General features: G+C 37.6%; 2 protein-coding genes across 2 annotated transcripts; one reads left to right on the top strand and one right to left on the bottom strand.

Moving 5' to 3' along the window:
• The first annotated feature begins 1,489 nt into the window (after positions 1-1,489).
• Positions 1,490-8,684, top strand: LOC128228499 (DNA polymerase iota-like). The gene is made up of 9 exons (XM_052939840.1): positions 1,490-1,693; positions 2,542-2,637; positions 2,907-3,071; positions 3,356-3,508; positions 3,839-4,081; positions 5,058-5,236; positions 5,920-6,011; positions 6,611-6,741; positions 7,066-8,684. Exons 1-9 carry the CDS (start codon positions 1,555-1,557, stop codon positions 8,205-8,207), a joined length of 2,340 nt encoding a protein of 779 aa, XP_052795800.1. The 5' UTR covers positions 1,490-1,554; the 3' UTR covers positions 8,208-8,684.
• A 3,729-nt stretch (positions 8,685-12,413) lies between these two features.
• LOC128226571 (C-type lectin domain family 4 member E-like) lies at positions 12,414-16,650 on the bottom strand. Its single transcript, XM_052936519.1, has 5 exons — positions 16,607-16,650; positions 16,281-16,375; positions 15,678-15,768; positions 15,227-15,449; positions 12,414-12,508 (listed from the first exon to the last, which is right to left on the bottom strand). Exons 1-5 carry the CDS (start codon positions 16,638-16,640, stop codon positions 12,454-12,456), a joined length of 498 nt encoding a protein of 165 aa, XP_052792479.1. The 5' UTR covers positions 16,641-16,650; the 3' UTR covers positions 12,414-12,453.
• Positions 16,651-20,781: the final 4,131 nt, after the last annotated feature.

Below are 20,781 nucleotides of genomic sequence, written 5' to 3'. Positions count from 1 at the left end.
AATCACAAAAATTGTAACCGTCTCCGTGGCCTAGTGGCCTAGTGGTTAAGGCGTCCGCGTACGGAGCGGGAGGCCGTGGGTTTGACCCCTGAAAGACGTTATAGGTTGATACAAGTAGCTCCCTTGCCTGGCGCTCGGCATTAAAAGGGCAGTGCTTGGAAAAGTGGTGTACTCAGTACTAGTTCAATTCAGGAAAGTTGTATCCCGTGTATCTGTGCTTTACACAAAGAACGTTAAAGAACCAAGAGGTCTCTTTGCAAAGATCTAGGGTATCGCACCTGGATATTTTGTATCTCACTGTGTTTCTTCAAGTCTTCCAATGTCAAGCCATAATGCGCGGGCAGACCTTGATAAACTCAAATAAACATCCATCACTATAGAGCAACAGCCCACCACTTTTATACAATATGTGGATATATCCTTTTTAAGAAGAGTTTATAAGCTTTCCTTGATAAACATACCTAGAGCATTTTTTTAAATGTATATGCAGTGTGCTGTTTGTGGAGTTCTGTGCTGTTGTTCTATGTTTCTTGTGTGTGTTCTATGACTTTGGCGTTTACCCTGAGCCTTTAAACGGGGCTTATGTTTAAATTTTTGGCTACTGAGCTTGTTTCTGTAGTTTTCACATAAGTTTTTATGCGTACCGGCGTAAGTTTTATACATGGCAGTTTTATTTACATTCGCCAGAATATTCTTTACTGTGTGTCTATGCATCGAAATGTAGTTGAAATGCTAGCAGATCTGAATAGATGAACAAGTTCGTTTCTGGAGAAAAGCTCCTGTCACCACAATTCGTAGACTAAATATATTTGTAGCAAAAGTGTGCTTACACGGTACCACATTCTTCGATTTTCGAAATATGTCCATTTAATAGAAAAAAATCAGATGCAGTATAAGTCATTCTTACATGTGTAAAAATAAACAAAAGGTACAACTACACCACGGAAGTGTTTACATCTCATTTTCTTTGCACCACCGCCAACTGGTGGAGCATGCGTTGAGTAGGCATGAACAGTATGTAACATTAACAACTGACAGAACTAACATATTACAGCTAACCATAGGAAAAAGTGCCTTCTTAATTGGACATACTTATTGAATAATAATTTATATTTTTAAAAATAATTAATTAAAAGCAGATAGTATGTTTCACGTGTTTGTTTTGTTTTACATCTTGTTTTCCCTTTCGAAATAATGCACAGAAATGAAATGCATTTATTGCGCGCAATGTCTACAATTTCAAACTTAATCTGAATTACATATAGGCCCGTGCACATATATTTATACTCGAACCGATTATTTTCATCTCATTTTATTTATTTTATTTATATTTGCCATTATCATCTTCTGTTTAGGGACAATATGTAGTTTGAGTTTATTTACATTGTTATTATAGTTACGGGCTGTGTACGGTAATAAACTCAAATTAAAATATTTTTGAAGGGTTACTTCCCTTATAAGTAAATTAGTAATTTGTACAGTGCTCCTTTAGTCTTTTTTGGTGATTATTTTGTTATTGAATGCATAATATTTCAAATACTTTCGTCCAGTAAAATGGATAGCGACGAGGAAGACTGGAGTCAGCCACTGGGGGTAAACACGAGAAAGGATGTGAGTCCCGTGGGTGGATACATCCCTTCAGGTGACACAACTCGTAGGAAGGTTGGGACTTCTTTGCAAATCCATAGAGCTGGTAAGAAGATTTTTTTTAAAAACACAACATATGATGTTAACTGAGTGATTCATGAATACCTTCAATATCAAATAAAACTAAACTTTAAAGTAACTTGGATGAAAAACATCGCCCATAACATGGACATACAGTATAACCATGGAATGGAACCTTCTATGTTGATAAAGATTATATTGAACATTAGCGAGAAATGAGATTTCACCTGAAATAATATCATATCAGCGCTAATAATTTAACTTGCAAAATCTATTGATACTTGCTGAACGTGCCCTAAGGAACGAGGGTAAATTATTTCGATGGATTTTTACTCCAATATTCGCTTTGACTAAATTTAGACTAAAGGGAGGTTATTGACAAATTACCTTTCCTATTAAAACTTTTCTTAACATTAACAGCTATATACATGGATATGTAGGTTGTTTATATGTCTGTGATAATAATCGGCATAACTGACAGAATTTAACAGAGATTGCTGATTATCTTTGATTGAAGAACTGGCTGAAATTCCCGATACTTGCTGAACATGCTGTCAATACTTTTGGTAAATTTTATTGGACAGTTTCTATTCCATGAAATATATGTCTGTGTCTAGACATCGCAAAAGTTCAGAGAAAGTCTTGGTAATTCAGCCTCTGATATTTTGTCGGTCCTAAAGAAAATTTGCCGGTCCGACATTACTTTGAAATGAAACTGTAATCCTACTACCAGTTTGCATTTAATGTAAATAATGGCCCTTTATCATTCATCATAGAAATTCTGGTTAATATTGGTTTGCATGTTAGATTCAAATGCATTGGAATAGTCGAGCACTCTGTATATGTATTCATGTATTATGTCTTTTTGAACAGATAATCATTCAAGAGTTATTGTTCACATCGATATTGACTGCTTCTATGCCCAAGTGGAGATGCTGAGAAACCCAGAGCTTCGAACCAAGCCATTAGGTACACAAACAAAAACTGTACATGTAGATGTACTTGTTAAATGGTTTTAAGCATAATGATATTTTTCAACTTTTACACATAAATGATTCTGATATTGACAAATTTACTCTTTTGTGGTTTGGCTAAATTGGCTTTAATGTTTTAAATTTTATAACCTTGTTGTTATATATATATATCCACAGTCTTTGACTTCTACATACTTATACATGTACTGTGTGTGTAGTAATATCTATTTAAATGACTACATCAGTTTTAAAATAATACTTCAGGAATACAGCAGAAGTACATCATTGTAACATGTAACTATGTTGCACGAGAGCGAGGTCTGACAAAGCTGATGTTAGTGCGAGACGCAAAGGAGAAGTGTCCCGACCTTGTGTTGGTCAGTGGAGAGGACCTCACTCACTATAGGAACATGTCTTACAAAATATCAAGTATGATCATACTGGATGGACATGCTGGATACTTTTCAGATTTAAGTTTATTTTCTGAAATCATTTCCTTCTTTCTGCACGATTTTATGTACCACTGTTCAAGAAGACTAATTGGTGTTTATCTATGGTATTGTTTAGTTTGCCTATTTATGAAATATTACTTCTGATAACTAATATTTATAGCTAATGGAATTTCATTCCATTTACATGTAGGTACTTAATACTGTTTGAATGAGTTCAGATCCTTAAAATCAATAATGTTTATGAAAACAGTATTATTTCAGATTTTCTACAGAAATACTGCCCATTGGTAGAGCGGCTTGGTTTTGATGAGAACTTTCTTGACATTACCCAGCTGGTTGCCGACCGCATCCGGCAGGGGGAAGAGGAGATGACAGTGTGTGGTCACTTGTATGGGGATGGAGAGCAAGAACATTGTAGGTTGTTTTATTAATTCTTGGTGTATACAGAGCTGAAAAATGTGCCATTATCTCTGATTTAAAATGTAAAAAGGCTGTACAGTAAATAATCGAACACAGCATGTGGCAGCCACTTTTAGACTCACTATTTTATAAAGTATGATATGCAACAAGCAAATATATTTTTTATTTTTCTAAAACTTGTCTTTTGGACTCTTGATCTTACAAAAGCAAGTGAGAACCCTGATATACATGTATGAAAGAGAAACCAAAACAAAAACTCATTCATTGATTTCTAATGTGTATCTTAAACTTGTAGTAGTATAACATGAAATCTTCTGTTCTCAGCCAGTGGTGGCCAGTGTGGATGTGGCTGCTTCCAGCGTCTAGTGGTAGGCTCACACTTGGCAGGAGAGATAAGGGAAGCCCTACAGACAGAGCTCAAAATCACGTGCTGTGCTGGCGTTGCCCACAACAAACTACTATCAAAACTGGTGGCGGGCACATACAAGCCAAACCAGCAGACCACCTTGCTGCCACACATGACTGCCAGGCTGCTGGCCAGCCTCAACAGTGTTCGCTCCATACCGGGTATAGTCATGGTGTTTAATGATGGGATGATTTCCTAATATTGAATGTATAAGTGTGCAAGCTTATAGTCAGACTGTTTTTAACCAGGTTTTCAATGAGTATTTAATGAGTAATTAGTATTGGGATGTAGTTCGGTGGACGGGCGATGTCAAACATTGCTTTCTGCCCAATATCTTAAGCTAGCATTGATGGATAGTAATGAAAGTTGGTGTGTAGGTAGCTTATGTAAAGAGCTAGCTTTGGATTGCTTTTGAGGAGGGGGGTCAAGGTCAATTCTACTTAAAATAGAAAAATGGTTTCCGCCCAATAACTTTAGTTAGAATTAATACTTTTGGGAGTGGGGTCAAGGTTACAATAAATTACGTAAAAATTGATGGATAGTGATGAAAGTTGGTGTGTAGTGTAGGAAGCTTATGTCAAGAGCTAGTTTGGGATTGCTTTGGAGGGGTTCAGGGTCAAGGTCACTGTTACTCAAAATAGAAAAATGGTTTCCATATAACTTCAGTTACAATAGATGGAGAGTAGTGAAAGTTGGTGCGTAGGATTGCTTTTAAGGGGCGAGGGGTCAAGGTTAGGGTCACTGTTACGAAAAATAGAAAAATGATTCCCGCTTAATAACTTTAAATTTTTTATTGCCCATATTAAAAACCTGTTTTCGTTGCATTACGGCGTTTCTAGTATAATTTATAGTACATGTTTAATCATTCAAGCATTACATCTGCTCAATTCATGTGCAAATGATCAATAATTGAGAGTAATTCTAATTTTATGTTCATTTTGTTGTAATACATTTTCATGCTTATGATTAAAATTAATAGTGCAGCCTTTCTTAGAATGATCACATCCTCAAAATTGATGGAAACATTTAATTAAGATGAAAATACATGTTGTAGGTGCGTCTATAAATTGCAGTTTACCTACCCACTGTAAACTTAACTTGCTTCATTCATGCGCAGTATGATGTGATATTTAACAGGAATAGGCCACAGTTCAACCAAGAGACTACGAGAGCTGGGAATCACAACTGTGTCAGACCTGCAGACTGCAGATAGCTCCATTATAGAAGCAGAATTTGGTCCTGTCACCATGGAAACCATGAAAAATCTCAGCCAGGGTATTGACAACACTCCAGTTGTGGCATTCGGTGCTCCTCAGGTATGATTTTTGGCCTTTTGAGGACTGTTTGCATTATTGAGGACATTTTAAGGTAGTTTTAAGGTTAATGTTAAAAATGAAGAAATATGAAAATACATAATTATTTATAGTGTGATGCTAGCATGGACATGTTTCCTATATACTTGTTTTCTTAACTATTACGATCCAATATCTGTCATAATCTGTTGTAGGGCAACATTTCAAAGTAGTTTGATTTTTTTTACCTAGAACTTTATTAGTGTTTGCAAACAAACTTAGTAAACTATGCTTGTACATCAGTCCAAACAAACAAACAAACAAACGCACACGCACAGAACATTCACATTGCAATTTTGCAGTGCTGACGATGTCAGGCATTCCCATCCAGACTAGACCAGAATACTAAATATTAATTTAGTTTATAATTCTTGTTAAAGTCATCTTTCCTACTTTTGTGGGTTCTTGAACATGTACACAGATATGTCTGTAGTTTACTTTCAATCAGGGTTTGGGTCAGTGATTGGTGGCACACCCAAATATCATAGAATTCAGTTTCAGCCCAGTCTTTCAGTTGAAATTTTCCGAAACTTGAATCATTCAGCAGTCAATCATGGATTGGAACAGAGATAACAAAACCACTTTTCAATGATTCAAACCCTGCAAATGTTAAGAATAATATTACTGTTTCTTATTGACTGTTACAGACACTTAGTGACGAGGACTCCTTTAGGAAGTGTTCTACAGTCTCTGAGGCAAGGGCTAAAATTGCCCAAATGTTACAGAGCCTTCTCAGCAGGTAATTTGGCAAACAGTTATGAAGCCACAAAGTGTTTTTGCTGTCCTTGTCATCCACATAATAAGAATTGAAAATAATTTGAACAATCTTGTAATCCTCTTTTGAAGGCTGCTTCTAGATCCAGAATGAATAAACAACACTCTTTCAATTTGTTAAAAAGAGCGGTTGCTAAAAGCAAGCATGGGTCCTTGTACATGTGGCATTTTTTGCACAACGTCGAGTTTTGAAGTACCGGTATATGTGTACACATTTAGAATGATATGTAAGATTGCGCTAGGACCACGATTTATTCAAGTGTCAACATGTTTACATGTACATGTAAGTTTAAAGTGATTTTTACCTCAACTGCATCTTTCACATAAACGTACATGCCATGTTTCAAAACCTCTTTAAAGATTTGAATAACTTGTTGACCCTAATTACTGGTATTTATTCATTGCATGGCGGTTGATGTACATGTAAGAAATACATTTATGGGAGGCTGATTCAGTTAGTTACCTATGTAAAGCATGGAAAAATACAAAGAAGAAAAGGACAAAATCCTTTGAACAAAATTCTTGAAAACATTTACTCAGACATATTTTCTTCCCCTGTTTTAGGCTTCTAGAGGATGGTAGGACACCCCACACCTTGAGAGTAACTGTGCGGAAAATGTCTGAGGTAAACCGATATAACCGTGAGAGTCGACAGTGTCATATACCAGCAAGCTACTTTACTGGATTCTCTTCAGGTACACATATTTGGCTTGTAATGTCTATATATTGTATTGTGTATTCAGAGTATAAATAAGTACATGAACATGAAGATAAAGTAGTGATCTATTTTTTTCACTATATCTTCTAAAAATTGAGCATTCTTCAAGTCTAAAACATGTGGTTAGGAATTCTGCACATCTGCATATAAAACACTAGTACCATATCTGAAGAATGTTTAAATGGCCAATTCACCTAGTTTCATAACATATCATGTTCCTAATTGGTTGTTAATTACTTTGCATTATTGCTACATTCAAAATATGATAGACACGGCCATACTAACTCGAACCTTATTTCAGAAACTGTTCCTCTGGTGATTAGCAAGCTGGAATGTTTAGCAGAGGGTCTGTTTTTGAAGATAGTGGATGTTAAACAGCCATTCCATCTCACCCTGATAAATGTGGCATTCACAAACCTTAGTGCCAAAACAAACACTGACATTGCGAGCTTCTTCTCACACAGACCTGCGGATTCAAAACCTGATATGATGAAAGAAAGGTTGCCAAATGGGTTATCCGATAATGATGTGGATGAGTCAGATGAAGTGAAGAACACAACCACATCTCCAAGTTCCTCTCTCGGATATGGTTTAATACCTCAAGGTGTTTCTGCATCAAAGTCTCTGCCTGCTTTGAAGACCTTACACTCTGAACTGGTAGAACATGAAGGTAAAATAAACAATTCTAGTGACCAAACTCAAGTCATTGTGAAAACCAAAAATGTACGCACATCTGGTGTTATGAAATGGTTAATGTCACCAAGTAAAATTCATCAAAGTGATGTGCTTTCTCTGGAAAACACTGGTGCAAAGCATTCACAAAGTGTCAAGAAAAGAGGAAGGGACTCTGACCAAGCCGAAGACTCTGACATGAAATATAAGCAAAATAAGGTATTTAAAGTTGGGTGTAGCTGTGTAGATGAATATGCTTTCTCTCAACATCATCCTAATACTCAACAGGAAATGAATAAAACATCCAGTGGCAAACATAGCGAAAATGTTGAAGGAACAAACATAATTTCTTCAAGCTCAATCAATTATGAAACCTGTAGATCAGTGCCAGGTTGCAGCCATGACGTAGAGTCAGTTGTTGTTGATACAATCAAAGAGCCTGATAAAGTGACTATCCCTGATAACATTGATAAGGAGGTGTTCCTGTCACTCCCAGCTGATATCCAGCAGGAACTGGTCACAGACTGGAAACAAAGAAAACCCTGTAAAGCAAGATATCCCGGAAAAGTGTGTACAAGTACCAGCAGTCAACCACAGTATCCATTTACAAACAAAATGGGTGTTAGATTTGGAACTGGGAATAAGACGCTATCGTCACAAAATGAAAGCAAGACGATCAGTAATGGTAGCCAGGAAATAGAGAAATCAAGTAGTGTACCCAAAGAAGGTGAAATAGATAAATCTAGGTTGGACAAATCAAAACCTTTTTAAAATGCCAGACTCTTCTTCTAAACCAAACATTTTATCATATTTTAGTAAACGTTAGTTTGATAGTGATATAGCTGGGTGCGTTAGTTTGATAGTGATATAGCTGGGTGCGTTAGTTTGATAGTGATATAGCCGTGTGCGTTAGTTTGATAGTGATATAGCTGGGTGCGTTAGTTTGATAGTGGTATAGCAGGGTGCGTTAGTTTGATAGTGGTGTAGCAGGGTGCGTTAGTTTGATAGTGGTGTAGCAGGGTGCGTTAGTTTGATAGTGGTATAGCAGGGTGCGTTAGTTTGATAGTGGTATAGCAGGGTGCGTTAGTTTGATAGTGGTATAGCAGGGTGCGTTAGTTTGATAGTGGTACAGCAGGGTGCGTTAGTTTGATAGTGGTACAGCAGGGTGCGTTAGTTTTATAGTGATACAGCAGGGTGCGTTAGTTTGATAGTGATACAGCAGGGTGCGTTAGTTTGATAGTGATACAGCAGGGTGCGTTAGTTTGATAGTGATACAGCAGGGTGCGTTAGTTTGATAGTGATACAGCATGGTGCGTTAGTTTGATAGTGATACAGCAGGGTGCGTTAGTTTGATAGTGATACAGCAGGGTGCGTTAGTTTGATAGTGATACAGCAGGGTGCGTTAGTTTGATAGTGATACAGCAGGGTGAGTTAGTTTGATAGTGATACAGCAGGGTGCGTTAGTTTGATAGTGATACAGCAGGGTGCGTTAGTTTGATAGTGATACAGCAGGGGCGTTAGTTTGATAGTGATACAGCAGGGTGCGTTAGTTTGGTATAGCAGGGTGCGTTAGTTTGATAGTGATACAGCAGGGTGCGTTAGTTTGATAGTGATACAGCAGGGTGCGTTAGTTTGGTATAGCAGGGTGCGTTAGTTTGATAGTGATACAGCAGGGTGCGTTAGTTTGATAGTGATACAGCAGGGTGCGTTAGTTTGATAGTGATACAGCAGGGTGCGTTAGTTTGATAGTGGTATAGCAGGGTGCGTTAGTTTGATAGTGATACAGCAGGGTGCGTTAGTTTGATAGTGGTATAGCAGGGTGCGTTAGTTTGATAGTGATACAGCAGGGTGCGTTAGTTTGATAGTGATACAGCAGGGTGCGTTAGTTTGATAGTGATACAGCAGGGTGCGTTAGTTTGATAGTGATACAGCAGGGTGCGTTAGTTTGATAGTGATACAGCAGGGTGCGTTAGTTTGATAGTGATACAGCAGGGTGCGTTAGTTTGATAGTGATACAGCAGGGTGCGTTAGTTTGATAGTGATATAGCAGGGTGCGTTAGTTTGATAGTGCATTAGTTTGATAGCGATATAGCAGGGTGCGTTAGTTTGATAGTGCATTAGTTTGATAGTGATATAGCAGGGTGCGTTAGTTTGATAGTGCATTAGTTTGATAGTGATATAGCAGGGTGCAAGCCAATGCTGCTTAGGTCTGGTGTCGATTTTTATGAATAATAGCTGTAAAAAAATAAGGCACTTCATTTATTTGAATTCTATAAATAAAGTATGATGGTGTTGTTTCAATAAATTGTTTATATCAGAAGTTACTGGGTCATGTATATATCAGGTAGTCAACATTTGTAATATAACACGTTGTAGTACAGTTGTTGCAATTTTTTCATTTATTGATGGAATAAGAAAATATATTCCTTTTTGGTATTAAGATTAGTGACCCTGGCCAAAAGGCGTTGCGTCATAGATGTTTGGGGCTTGATATATAGGGATTATTATGTTAGTCGGTTGATCCGTGGTGTTGTATCACTTCAAGTTGCTTGTGGAAGAATCCAAATCCCATGCGATGATCAAGTGTTATATGTTCAAGTACCACCTTACATATCCAGTTAAAGTGGTTGGTCCGGTATAATTCTCCACCTGCAAAGCCTGAGAAAATTGAGCTTAGTAATATTTGTACTATATTCATACACCAAAACATTTGGTATTTGGTCAGGTCCCATAGATTTCTTATAACAGAAGTTGTTTAAGAACTGTATCTTGTGTCATATGAAGAACCGGCTCAAGAGGTTTATTGATATATTTTTTTAATTTCTGCGGGCCCCTTCTCTTTTTATAAACGTGTTGACAAGTAAGTTTACTCTCATTTTTTTTTAAAGAAATATGACCATCCATGTTAATGCATACTTTTGAAACATTAAGACTTGTTATTCCGGGTTTATTAGGTCGACTATTCGAAGAATAAGGAGAGCTATACTTCTCACATAGGCGTTGGCATCTGGTTCAGGTTCTGCATGTAAGCACCTTTAAGTCATTATCTCAATAAAGTCATCATGTATTGCATTGAAACTTTAGTATTGTGTCCCCAACTATCTAATCTACTTCATTAATGAAGTGAGATAAAACTATTTGGTGTAGTATGCAAATAATGGCCCTTTATTAGTCGATATGAAAGGTTTTGCATGTAAGCACATATAGGTTTATATATCAGCATTTAAAGAATGTATTGCATTGAGACTATATATAAAAGTGCTCAACCAAAATTCAAATTATGGCTCTTTATTATTCGACTGGTTAAGGTTTAGCTTAGGTTAACTTCATTTAAGCCAATATCCGCGTAAATGCACCATGTTTTGCATTGAAACATTAAACATCTGTTCCCAACTTCCCAACAGTTAACCTACTTAATGAACCAAGTTAGGTAACTACAGTCGAAACTACAGTCGAAACCTGTTGGTTCAATTTTGCTTGGACCGAATTCCTTGTTGGCTCGAGCTGAATGTAAAATACCCATATTCCCATATTATGTAAGCATTCCCGCTCGGCTCGAATTTTCGAGGCTCGAGGTATTTTTGCCTGTCTTGGGAGTTAGAGCAAACGAGATACGACTGTATATCATGCATATAAAATGCAAATAATTTCCTTTTAGTATTCGACTATTATACTAATTATACTAATTATAGTTAACGTTTTGCATGTTAGCACAAAATGGTTTATATCTGAGCATATGCTGGTTGTATTGCATTGAGACTTAATACAACGGTACACAACATTCCAACTAACATAAATAACTAGGTAGGATAACTCCATTTTGCATATAATGCAAATCTTTAAATGGGCTTTTATTTTTATGCCTACCTTCGAAGAAGAGGGGTATATTGCTTTGCACAGGCATGTCGGTCGGTCAGTCCGTCGGTAGACCAAAGCTTGTCCGAGTGATAACTCAACAATTCCTGGACGTATGGTCATCAAACTTGACATGAAGGTTGGGCCTGACCAGTAGATGACCCTTATTGATTTTAGGGCTCATCGGGTCAAAGGTCAAGGTCACAGTGACCTTTAATGGTAAAACAATTTTAAAGCTTGTCCGAGTGATTAACTCAACAATGCCTAGACCTATGGAGATCAAACTTGATATGGAAGTTGTGCCTGACCAGTAGATGACCCCTATTGTTTTTGGGGGTCATCGGGGGGCCAAAGGTCAACGCCACAGTGACCTTAAATGGTAAAAGGTTGTCCGAGTGATAACTCGACAATGCCTGCACCCATGGCCCTCAAACTTGACTTGGAGATTGGGCCTGACCAGTAGATGACCCCTATTGATTTTAGGGTCATTGGGCCAAAGGTCAAGGTCACAGTGACCTTGAATGGTAAAAGGTTGTTCGTGTGATTACTCGACAATGCCTGCACCTATGGCCCTCACACTTGACTTTGAGGTTGGGCCTGACCAGTAGATGAACCCTATTGATTTTAGGGGTCATTGGACCAAAGGTCAAGGTCACAGTGACCTTGAATGGTAAAAGGTTGTTCGTGTGATTACTCAACAATGCCTGCAACTATGGCCCTCAAACTTTACTTGGAGGTTGGGCCTGACCAGTAGATGACCCCTATTTTTTAGGGGGTCATCGGGCCAAAGGTCAAGGTCACAGTGACCTTGAATGGTTAAAGGTTGTCCGTGTGATTACTCGACAATGCCTGCACCTATGGCCCTCAAACTTGACTTAGAGGTTGGGCCTGACCAGTAGATGACCCCTATTGTTTTTGGGGGTCATTGGGCCAAAGGTCAAGGTCACAGTGACCTTGAATGGTAAACGTTTGTCCGAGTGATTACTCGACAATGCCTGCACCCATGGCCCTCAAATATGACTTGGGGGTTGGGCCTCACCAGTAGATTACCCCTATTGATTTTAGGGGTCATTGGACCAAAGGTCAAGGTCACAGTGACCTTGAATGGTAAAAGGTTGTCCGAGTGGTAGCTCTTATTTATTCCCTATTTGTAACAACACAACTATTCTCTTTCTTTGGCCTGTATGTCTCTCCCGATTACCTGTACTCCGTTCGAGCTAAAAAAGAAGAAAAACAACACATTATTTTTCCCGCCCCAAAAGAGAACGTGAATACAATATTATTACAAGGATTTAACACTCTTATCTTTGGCCATTTGGCCTTTATCGGCTACATCTCAATGGCAATATACAGAAAAAAGATTAGCGAAAATGAGATATTTACTGTCATTTATAATCACATAGAGAGATGGTTTATTTTGAATACATGTTCAATAAGCCACATGGCCCGTGAGAAAAACAAAATACACGATTTAACATATACATGCAATCATTCACATAGAATAAGACACCAATTGATCCCTTGTATATAATACTCAGTACTATTTGTAAAGTTTCCTCTTAACAACTTCATGTGGAATTCGTATATTGATTTGGACTAAGTTTAGTTGAGTATGTCAGAGGATGTTTGTCTAATTACCAATTTCATGTAAAAACAATATGTATAAAGTTGTCATGACGTTGTGACAACTTTAGTGGATAATGTTATTATGCCCCCCTTCGAAGAAGAGGGGTATATTGCTTTGCACAGGCATGTCGGTATGTCGGTCGGTCGGTCGGTCGGTCGGTCGGTCCGTCGGTAGACCAAAGCTTGTCCGAGTGATAACTCAACAATTCCTGGACGTATGGTCATCAAACTTCACATGAAGGTTGGGCCTGATCAGTAGATGACCCCTATTGATTTTGGGGTCATTGGGTCAAAGGTCAAGGTCACAGTGACCTTTAATGGTAAAATAATTTTAAAGCTTGTCCGAGTGATAACTCAACAATGCCTGCACCCATGGCCCACAAACTTGACATGGAGGTTGGGCCTCACCAGTAGATGACCCCTATTGTTTTGGGGGGTCATCAGGCCAAAGGTCAAGGTCACAGTGACCTTGAATGGTAAAAGGTCGTCCGAGTGATAACTTGACAATGCCTGCACCCATGGCCCTCACACGTGACTTGGAGGTTGGGCCTGACCAGTAGCTGACCCCTATTGTTTTTGGGGCTCATCGGGTCAAAGGTCAAGTTCACAGTGACCTTGAATGGTAAAAGGTTGTCCGAGTGATAACTCAACAATGCCGGCACCCATGGCCCTCATAATTGAATTGGAGGTTGGGCCTGACCAGTAGATGACCCCTATTGTTTTGGGGGGTCATCGGGCCAAAGGTCAAGGTCACAGTCACCTTAAATGGTAAAAGGTTGTCCGAGTGATAATGCGACAATGCCTGCACCCATGGCCCTCATAATTGAATTGGAGGTTGGGCCAGACCAGTAGAAATGGTAAAAGGTTGTCCGAGTGATAACTCAACAATGCCTGCACCCATGGCCCTCAAACTTGACTTGGAGAATTGGCCTGACCAGGAGATGACCCCTATGGTTTTTGGGGGTCATCTGGCCAAAGGTCAAGGTCACAGTGACCTGGAATGGTAAAAGGTTGTCCGAGTGATAACTCGACAATGCCTGCACCCATGGCCCTCAAACTTGACTTGGAGGTTGGGCCTGGCCAGAAGATGGTCCCTATTGATTTTAGGGGTCATTGGGCTAAAGGTCAAGGTCACAGTGACCTGAAATGGTAAAAGGTTATCCGAGTGATAACTCGACAATGCCTGCACCCATGGCCCTCAAACTTGACTTGGAGGTTGAGCCTGGCCAGAAGATGGTCCCTATTGATTTTAGGGGTCATTGGGCCAAAGGTCAAGGTCACAGTGACCTTGAATGATAAAAGGTTGTCCGAGTGATAACTCAACAATGCCTGCACCCATGGCCCTCAAACTTGACATGAAGGTTGGGCCTGACCAGTAGATGACCCCTATTGATTTTAGGGGTCAAAGGTCATGGTCACAGTGACCTTGAAAGCGACCTCGACAATTCCTGGACCTATGGTCATCAAACTTGACATGAAGGTTGGGCCTGCCCAGTAGATGACCCCTATCGTCTTTGGGGGTCATCAGGCCAAGGTCAATGTCACAGTAACCTTTAACGCAAAAAAGTTAACAAATCTTCTCCCACTGATATCTCAACAATGCCTGAACATATGATCATTAAACTTGACATGGATGTTAAGCCTGATCAGTAGATCACCCTTATTCATTTTAGGATTCATAGAGCCAAATGTCAAGGTCACAGTGATCTTGAATGGTAAAAGGTTGTCCGAGTAATAACTCAACAATGCCAGAACCCATGGCCTTCAAACTTGACTTGGAGTTGCATCTGACTTGTAGATGACCCCTTATGATTTAAGGGGTCATTGGGTCAAAGGTCAAGGTCACAGTGACCTTGAACGAAAAAAACTTGTCTGTGTGATAACTTGACAATGCCTGCACCCATGGCCCTCGAACTTTAGGTTTCTGGTGACCTGCTGATGACTCTGGATTTTGAGTTCATAGAGTCAAAGGTCATGGTCATAACACACTCTATCCTCACACTTTAATGGTCATAATCTTAAAACTGCGTTAACGGCAACAAATCAGCTGTCATTTCGATCCATGCATATTTCATTCATTTGTCCATATAATCCTGACAACATGGCGCTCGGGGGGGGGGGGGGGCATAATGTTTGACAAACATCTCTTGTTTGTTACTGTTTTTTCCATTTGATAACATTCAAATTATGAGTAATGAAATAAATAATTTAAGGCAAGCCTCTAATTATGATTAGACAAGTACTAACATGATTATAAAGTGATGGGACAGCGTTATGTTAACGTTTACTTGTACAATACCAAGACATACCTGCTGTCCTTTTCACAAACGACTGATGCAGTACTGGAGCACGAGACATCAGCCCATTGGTAACCATAACCAGGTTGAGCATGCACACAGTTTTCTACAGTTCCCCCTTGTGGCTCGCCCGCTCCCGCGTACCAATCGAACACACGGGATGGCTGTTCCGAGGGATACAGCCTCCATACACCATCGATTACCTCGTCGGTCAAACCAATCCAGTAGTAATGCTCTATACACAATAAACCAAGCTCCATGCTGTTCTCAATCATGTGATTTAGGTGACCAATACAAACAAAATAATTATATGTACATTTTTGTATATACTTTAAGCTATTAATAGTTTGATATTTAATTTGAACTCGGGAAGGAACACAAGCAAAATCTGATACAAAATAGTATCATCGTCCTATTTTCAATTGTCTTGTGGTCGGTAGCCACAAAACTTTGTTTAGTTTACCTTTAAGATTCGACATGAAACTTTTGAGGAAGTTTTGCTCTTCTCGGGTGTTAACGTTGAGCATTGTGGCGTTGAAATGTTCACAATATTTCTACAATTCAAAAGATGTTGGTTTTATCAAGGCTCTGGCACAACCAACCGGTTGCCGAGGAGGCCAAATATATTACTCCTCCGAAGAAGCTTATCATGCACTTTTGCAGATTTAAACTAATAGACGTAGTTTTTCGCCAAACACATTTAGATAAGATTTAATCCGATAATACTTTTCAGTGAAATAGTATTGTAAGTACGCTGTTTTGTTCTTAAAAGCCAAACACGCAAATCATAATTTAACTCATGTTCAATGCAATATGCAGATGCTATATTTCACCAGCTGTTAATGTTTTCAAAGCTATATTCTAACTTGCTCACTCGCAGCTACTAAAACCAAACTATTTTTTATACTATAACTGTAAAACAATGATAAATAATAAGCGTTTTCAGACGCATTACCGGGAAAACTTATTTTACAATAAAATGAGCGAGTACCTTTAAAATTCCAAATGTTTGAAATGCAACATTTGATTAATTAAATCAGTTTGGTTAATAAAACAATATTATTACCACAGCGTCCATGAAGGTGTGTGAGGAATGACCGAACATGTAACAGGAGTGCTGGTAGTACAACCAGCCATCCGGGCACTCGCTGGCGACCAGACCTAAATCACGAAACATTTCTTAAAATCATTCACCGGCATCTAAAGAGTATTGCATGTATTATGGTTATTTTTTGCCATTATCTCTTTCTATAACATGCCATTCCGTTCTGTTAAAGTTATATTCATATGTTTGTTCAAGCTGCATAGACATTTAGATCTGTGATTTAAAGCATCTTGATAGCATATTCACAGTATTACATGACTTAAAAGAAGATCAGATAATAACAATACCTATAAGAAATAGAATTCCAAACCGCATGTCCATTATGCAATGTGCAGACAATGCCTTATCAGTATTTATCAAACCTTGCCTTTATTCCGATAACAGCGTAGAAGAAAAAAATCTTGGACTATTTAAGTATTAAATAACTCCAAATGCAAAAAAAAATCATATCAATGAATATATAAATATATGGGAATAAGTTGCTGCAAAGCTAATGAATAAAACAGAGAGAACAGTTATTCATCTTAACAATGCTTCGATTTAACGAATATGTATTCAAATTGTTAATATTCTACGAATAAGCTACGTATTTGCTTAATAACGCATTTAACATATAAAACGCATAATACGCAAATATTTTCAAAACGGAGGCGTATTGAATAAAACAAAACATGTATATGTCTATGTTTACATTTTGTCCGCGATCGGAGAAATAGATACGAGCGGTTAAAATAGAATATGGGTCATTGGAATTGGACAGGTTTATTCCCTGAAAATTAATCCGGAGAACTCGTTAAAATCCGAAAAAAACATGGATTGCATTCTCATAAGAAAAATACAACAACTTTATCGCTGTTTTGTGGATTTCAAGCAGGCATTTCACTCTGTTTTGTGAGTATGTTTATGGCATACAATAATTAAGGATTGATCGCATTTTTCTTGCGTTTATGCTGTATGAACGCAGTAGGGCACGCGAGCAAATTCCATGAAGAATTTGCCAATTCATGAATGACATGTCCAGTTTGTTCAGATATAGGTGATGAATTTCACATTCTTTCAATATTTACTTTATTTAATTTCACATTCTTTCAAATTCTTTCAATATGTACTTTATTTAAATACAAATTCTTACTGTATGTACTTTATTTGATAATGAAAGAATTAGATACCTAAATCGTTAGTACAAAATACACCAAAATATGATAAAGCTTAAAAATCTTTTTGTACCAAAAATAAGTCTCAACTTTTAGTATTTTTAGAAAAATAATTATGAAATATTTCATTGATGCTGCTTATGGTACCACCTTTGCCCTTATTGTTTTTTTTTCTATTGAGATTATGTATCATTACTTGTTTTATGTATTGTTCTTTTTCTTTTTCTGTTTTGTGATTATTGTTAATCAGTTCATATGTTCCGTTACACATGTACTGTACTTTGAAGTATTTGAAGTCTTCTATAATCACGCATTTAGAATAACACTGTCAAGCTTTTCACCATGATAAGATAACCAAATCTTAGAATTCTTAACATTTCTTCTATTTTCTAATCAAGTTATAATGTACATCATGCTGATGGTGCATTTAAAACCTTTCCTCTTTGTTCTTCTGTGCCTTTTTCGTTTTTCGCATGTATATTGTTAAAATTTACAGTAAGCATAAGTATTTAAAGTTTTTTTTGTCATGAGAATTAAAATTCTGCATTCCAAAATACATCTGACTGAAAAAGCACAACATGTTCAGATAACCGAATCTCTTTCAATAATGCTAGTAATTTGTTGTAAACTAAACTAACCATTAGCATTATACCCGCGGTTTATAGGGGTTATCGGGGTTTCAGTTTCAGTCAGTTTCAGATTATTGGCAATAATCCTTAAGTGCATGTCTTTGGCAAAACACAGACACTATCATATATACACAAATGGCCACACAGAAGAACAATTAAAAATATTTATATCTGACGATTATATACAAAACATACGGATATCAATAAATAAAGCAATACATTGCATCAAATCAAGAAGCAACGATAGCTAGAGCTTCAGTACGTTTCTTCATAGCATTGGATATATAATTTTTGAAAGATTTCTAATATTCCGACTGTTATTAATCAATAAGAAAACTATAACCCCAGCATAAAATTCACTTTACGTCGGAATGCACAGATTAAAATCTTAAACCTGTTTATCGAATATAGACATAAAAGGGATTGGTAACTAAATAACTTAGGCCAAAAAAACATGTAATAAGGGACAGATTGTTACGCTTAATTCTTTAGTGTTTTTTTCCATATCTTGAATTTCGGACTTAAATATATAAATGAGTTTTGATATTATCGTCCCCATATGATTTTATCATATATGTATTCCTACTATTATATTATGATAAGTATCTATCATGTGTTTCCGGTACGGATAGAAAAATCCGAACCGAGTGCACACGCGTAAGCCGGTAACGAGGCTTGCCGAGTTACCGGTCACGCAGCGTGCCCGAGGGTAGGATTTTTCTATCCGTACCGGAAACATATGATTGATATTTTTCTTGCATATCTAAAATTATGAATTTGTGAAAAATTTGACATAGAAAACGCATGTTTGTTCATTTCACCAAAACGCACGTGCGACGTTGTTAACTGACGTCATAAAGCGCAGTAATTTTAAATCACTATTGACGTCAAAAAGTTCCTCTAACAATCGCATTTATCGATTATTTCTTTTCAATTTTAATTAAAGGTCTTGAATACTTATATATTTGATTGCGCTTTATTGAAATGGCATAATATACTTTTCATAAACGATACAATAAAAGAAATAAGAAGTGGCGCGTTGTTGCGCGTGACTCATCTTCCGGTATGCAAGGAAAATACATCTTTTTGAAGGTGCAATAGATGCACGCACAATTAATTCAAAATTGTAATAAGCGTTCTTCATTGAAATCAGGGTTTTTTTATGTTTAATTTAACTCAACATATACGAGTTATGTTTTGCTTCATAACAAAAATATTCAAATTAGTTTGACTTTGATAATGTTAATTTTATCTTATTCTCAGTTGCATGCCGAATTGGCTAATTATATTGTGACGTTGTACGCTCAACGTCGTTAAAACGGTAGTAAAAACGGCAAACCTTTTGATATTACAAGTAAGTAACGGAGTTGGTAGCTGCGAGCTCTCACGCGATACGGTTTCCTTTGCCCATCCCATATCGAGTGACATACAAGCCCCGTGATGTATACGAGGGTTGATCCAGGTGGCTTTTTTAATATTTCCAAAATCGTTCCACATTGAACATATGAACTTCACATATACACATATTACATATCCACTATACTTCATGAAAATTTTAGAGCAATAAATCCAATTTTCGCTGAATTACAATACATTGACGAAATATGGTTGAACCCGACCTGCGAGGTCCAGTAACGTCAATGACGTTGCGCTCATAAAGCGTCACATTTTTTTCGAAGTATTTCCCACCTACACTGACACACTTTTCATGGTGCGTTATGCACTGCGTATAAACATTTAATACCACTCTTTAGAAAACGTGGATATTGCATTATACACATTGACTTGCAGTTCATGGAGTGAATGAAAAGTCTGTCATCTAAGCTACCTCTTGATTTTTTGAAATACCGCAAACTCCACTGGCGCAAGATCTGGCGAAAATGGAGGATACTCGACTGCCTCCAAGTCTAACAGGCTGAGCTCAAGCCGGGTCTATGCAGCAGTGTGTGCTGGGGGGCACTGTCCATGTGCAGTATAAACTGATCCAAGTTTACACCCGGCCTTTTTTGCAATCGCATGTGTCAGTTCTTTTCGAATAACCTTTAATGGATGATAAAGATATAACACAAACACGATTGCGTTTTTGTCATCATAAATTTTCAATTTCAATTGCTATTATTATAATAATGATGATAATAATAGTAATAATAAAATAATAATAATAATAAAAATAAAAATAATAATAATAATAATAATAATAATAATAATAATAATAATAAAAAGTTCGCAAAGTAATCTGCATTGACCGTTTGGTACAACGTGGCTGAGAAGCATTCCCTGTCTGTCCATTAAAATGAACATAAACTTGGCTTCAGACTTGTTTATTCTGGCCTTATCCGGAGGTGGTGAAGAGGCTCTCTTCCAAACAGAGGATTGTTGCTTAGTCTCCAGATCGTAAACCCATACAGTAATCAGGTTTCATGGGTAGTAATGATCCGGTTCATAAATTGTTCACCTTCTCGTGCATATCTTCGCAGAAATGTTATTTGAGTCATGCACACAATTTTCGCTCTCCTCCTCACGGAACAATCGAGGGACCCATCTCGCACAATTTTTTCTCAAGCCTTAATCGTCCGTTAAAATCCTTTGCACACTTCCGTACCCCGCCCGACAGCGCTTGCTACATCACGGACTGTCAAACGGCGACCTCCTTCAATGACGTTCTTCACTGACGTCACT

Source organism: Mya arenaria, chromosome 3, assembly GCF_026914265.1.
Source record: "Mya arenaria isolate MELC-2E11 chromosome 3, ASM2691426v1".
NCBI lineage: Eukaryota > Metazoa > Mollusca > Bivalvia > Myida > Myidae > Mya > Mya arenaria.
This window is presented reverse-complemented; position numbering and strand designations above follow the sequence as displayed.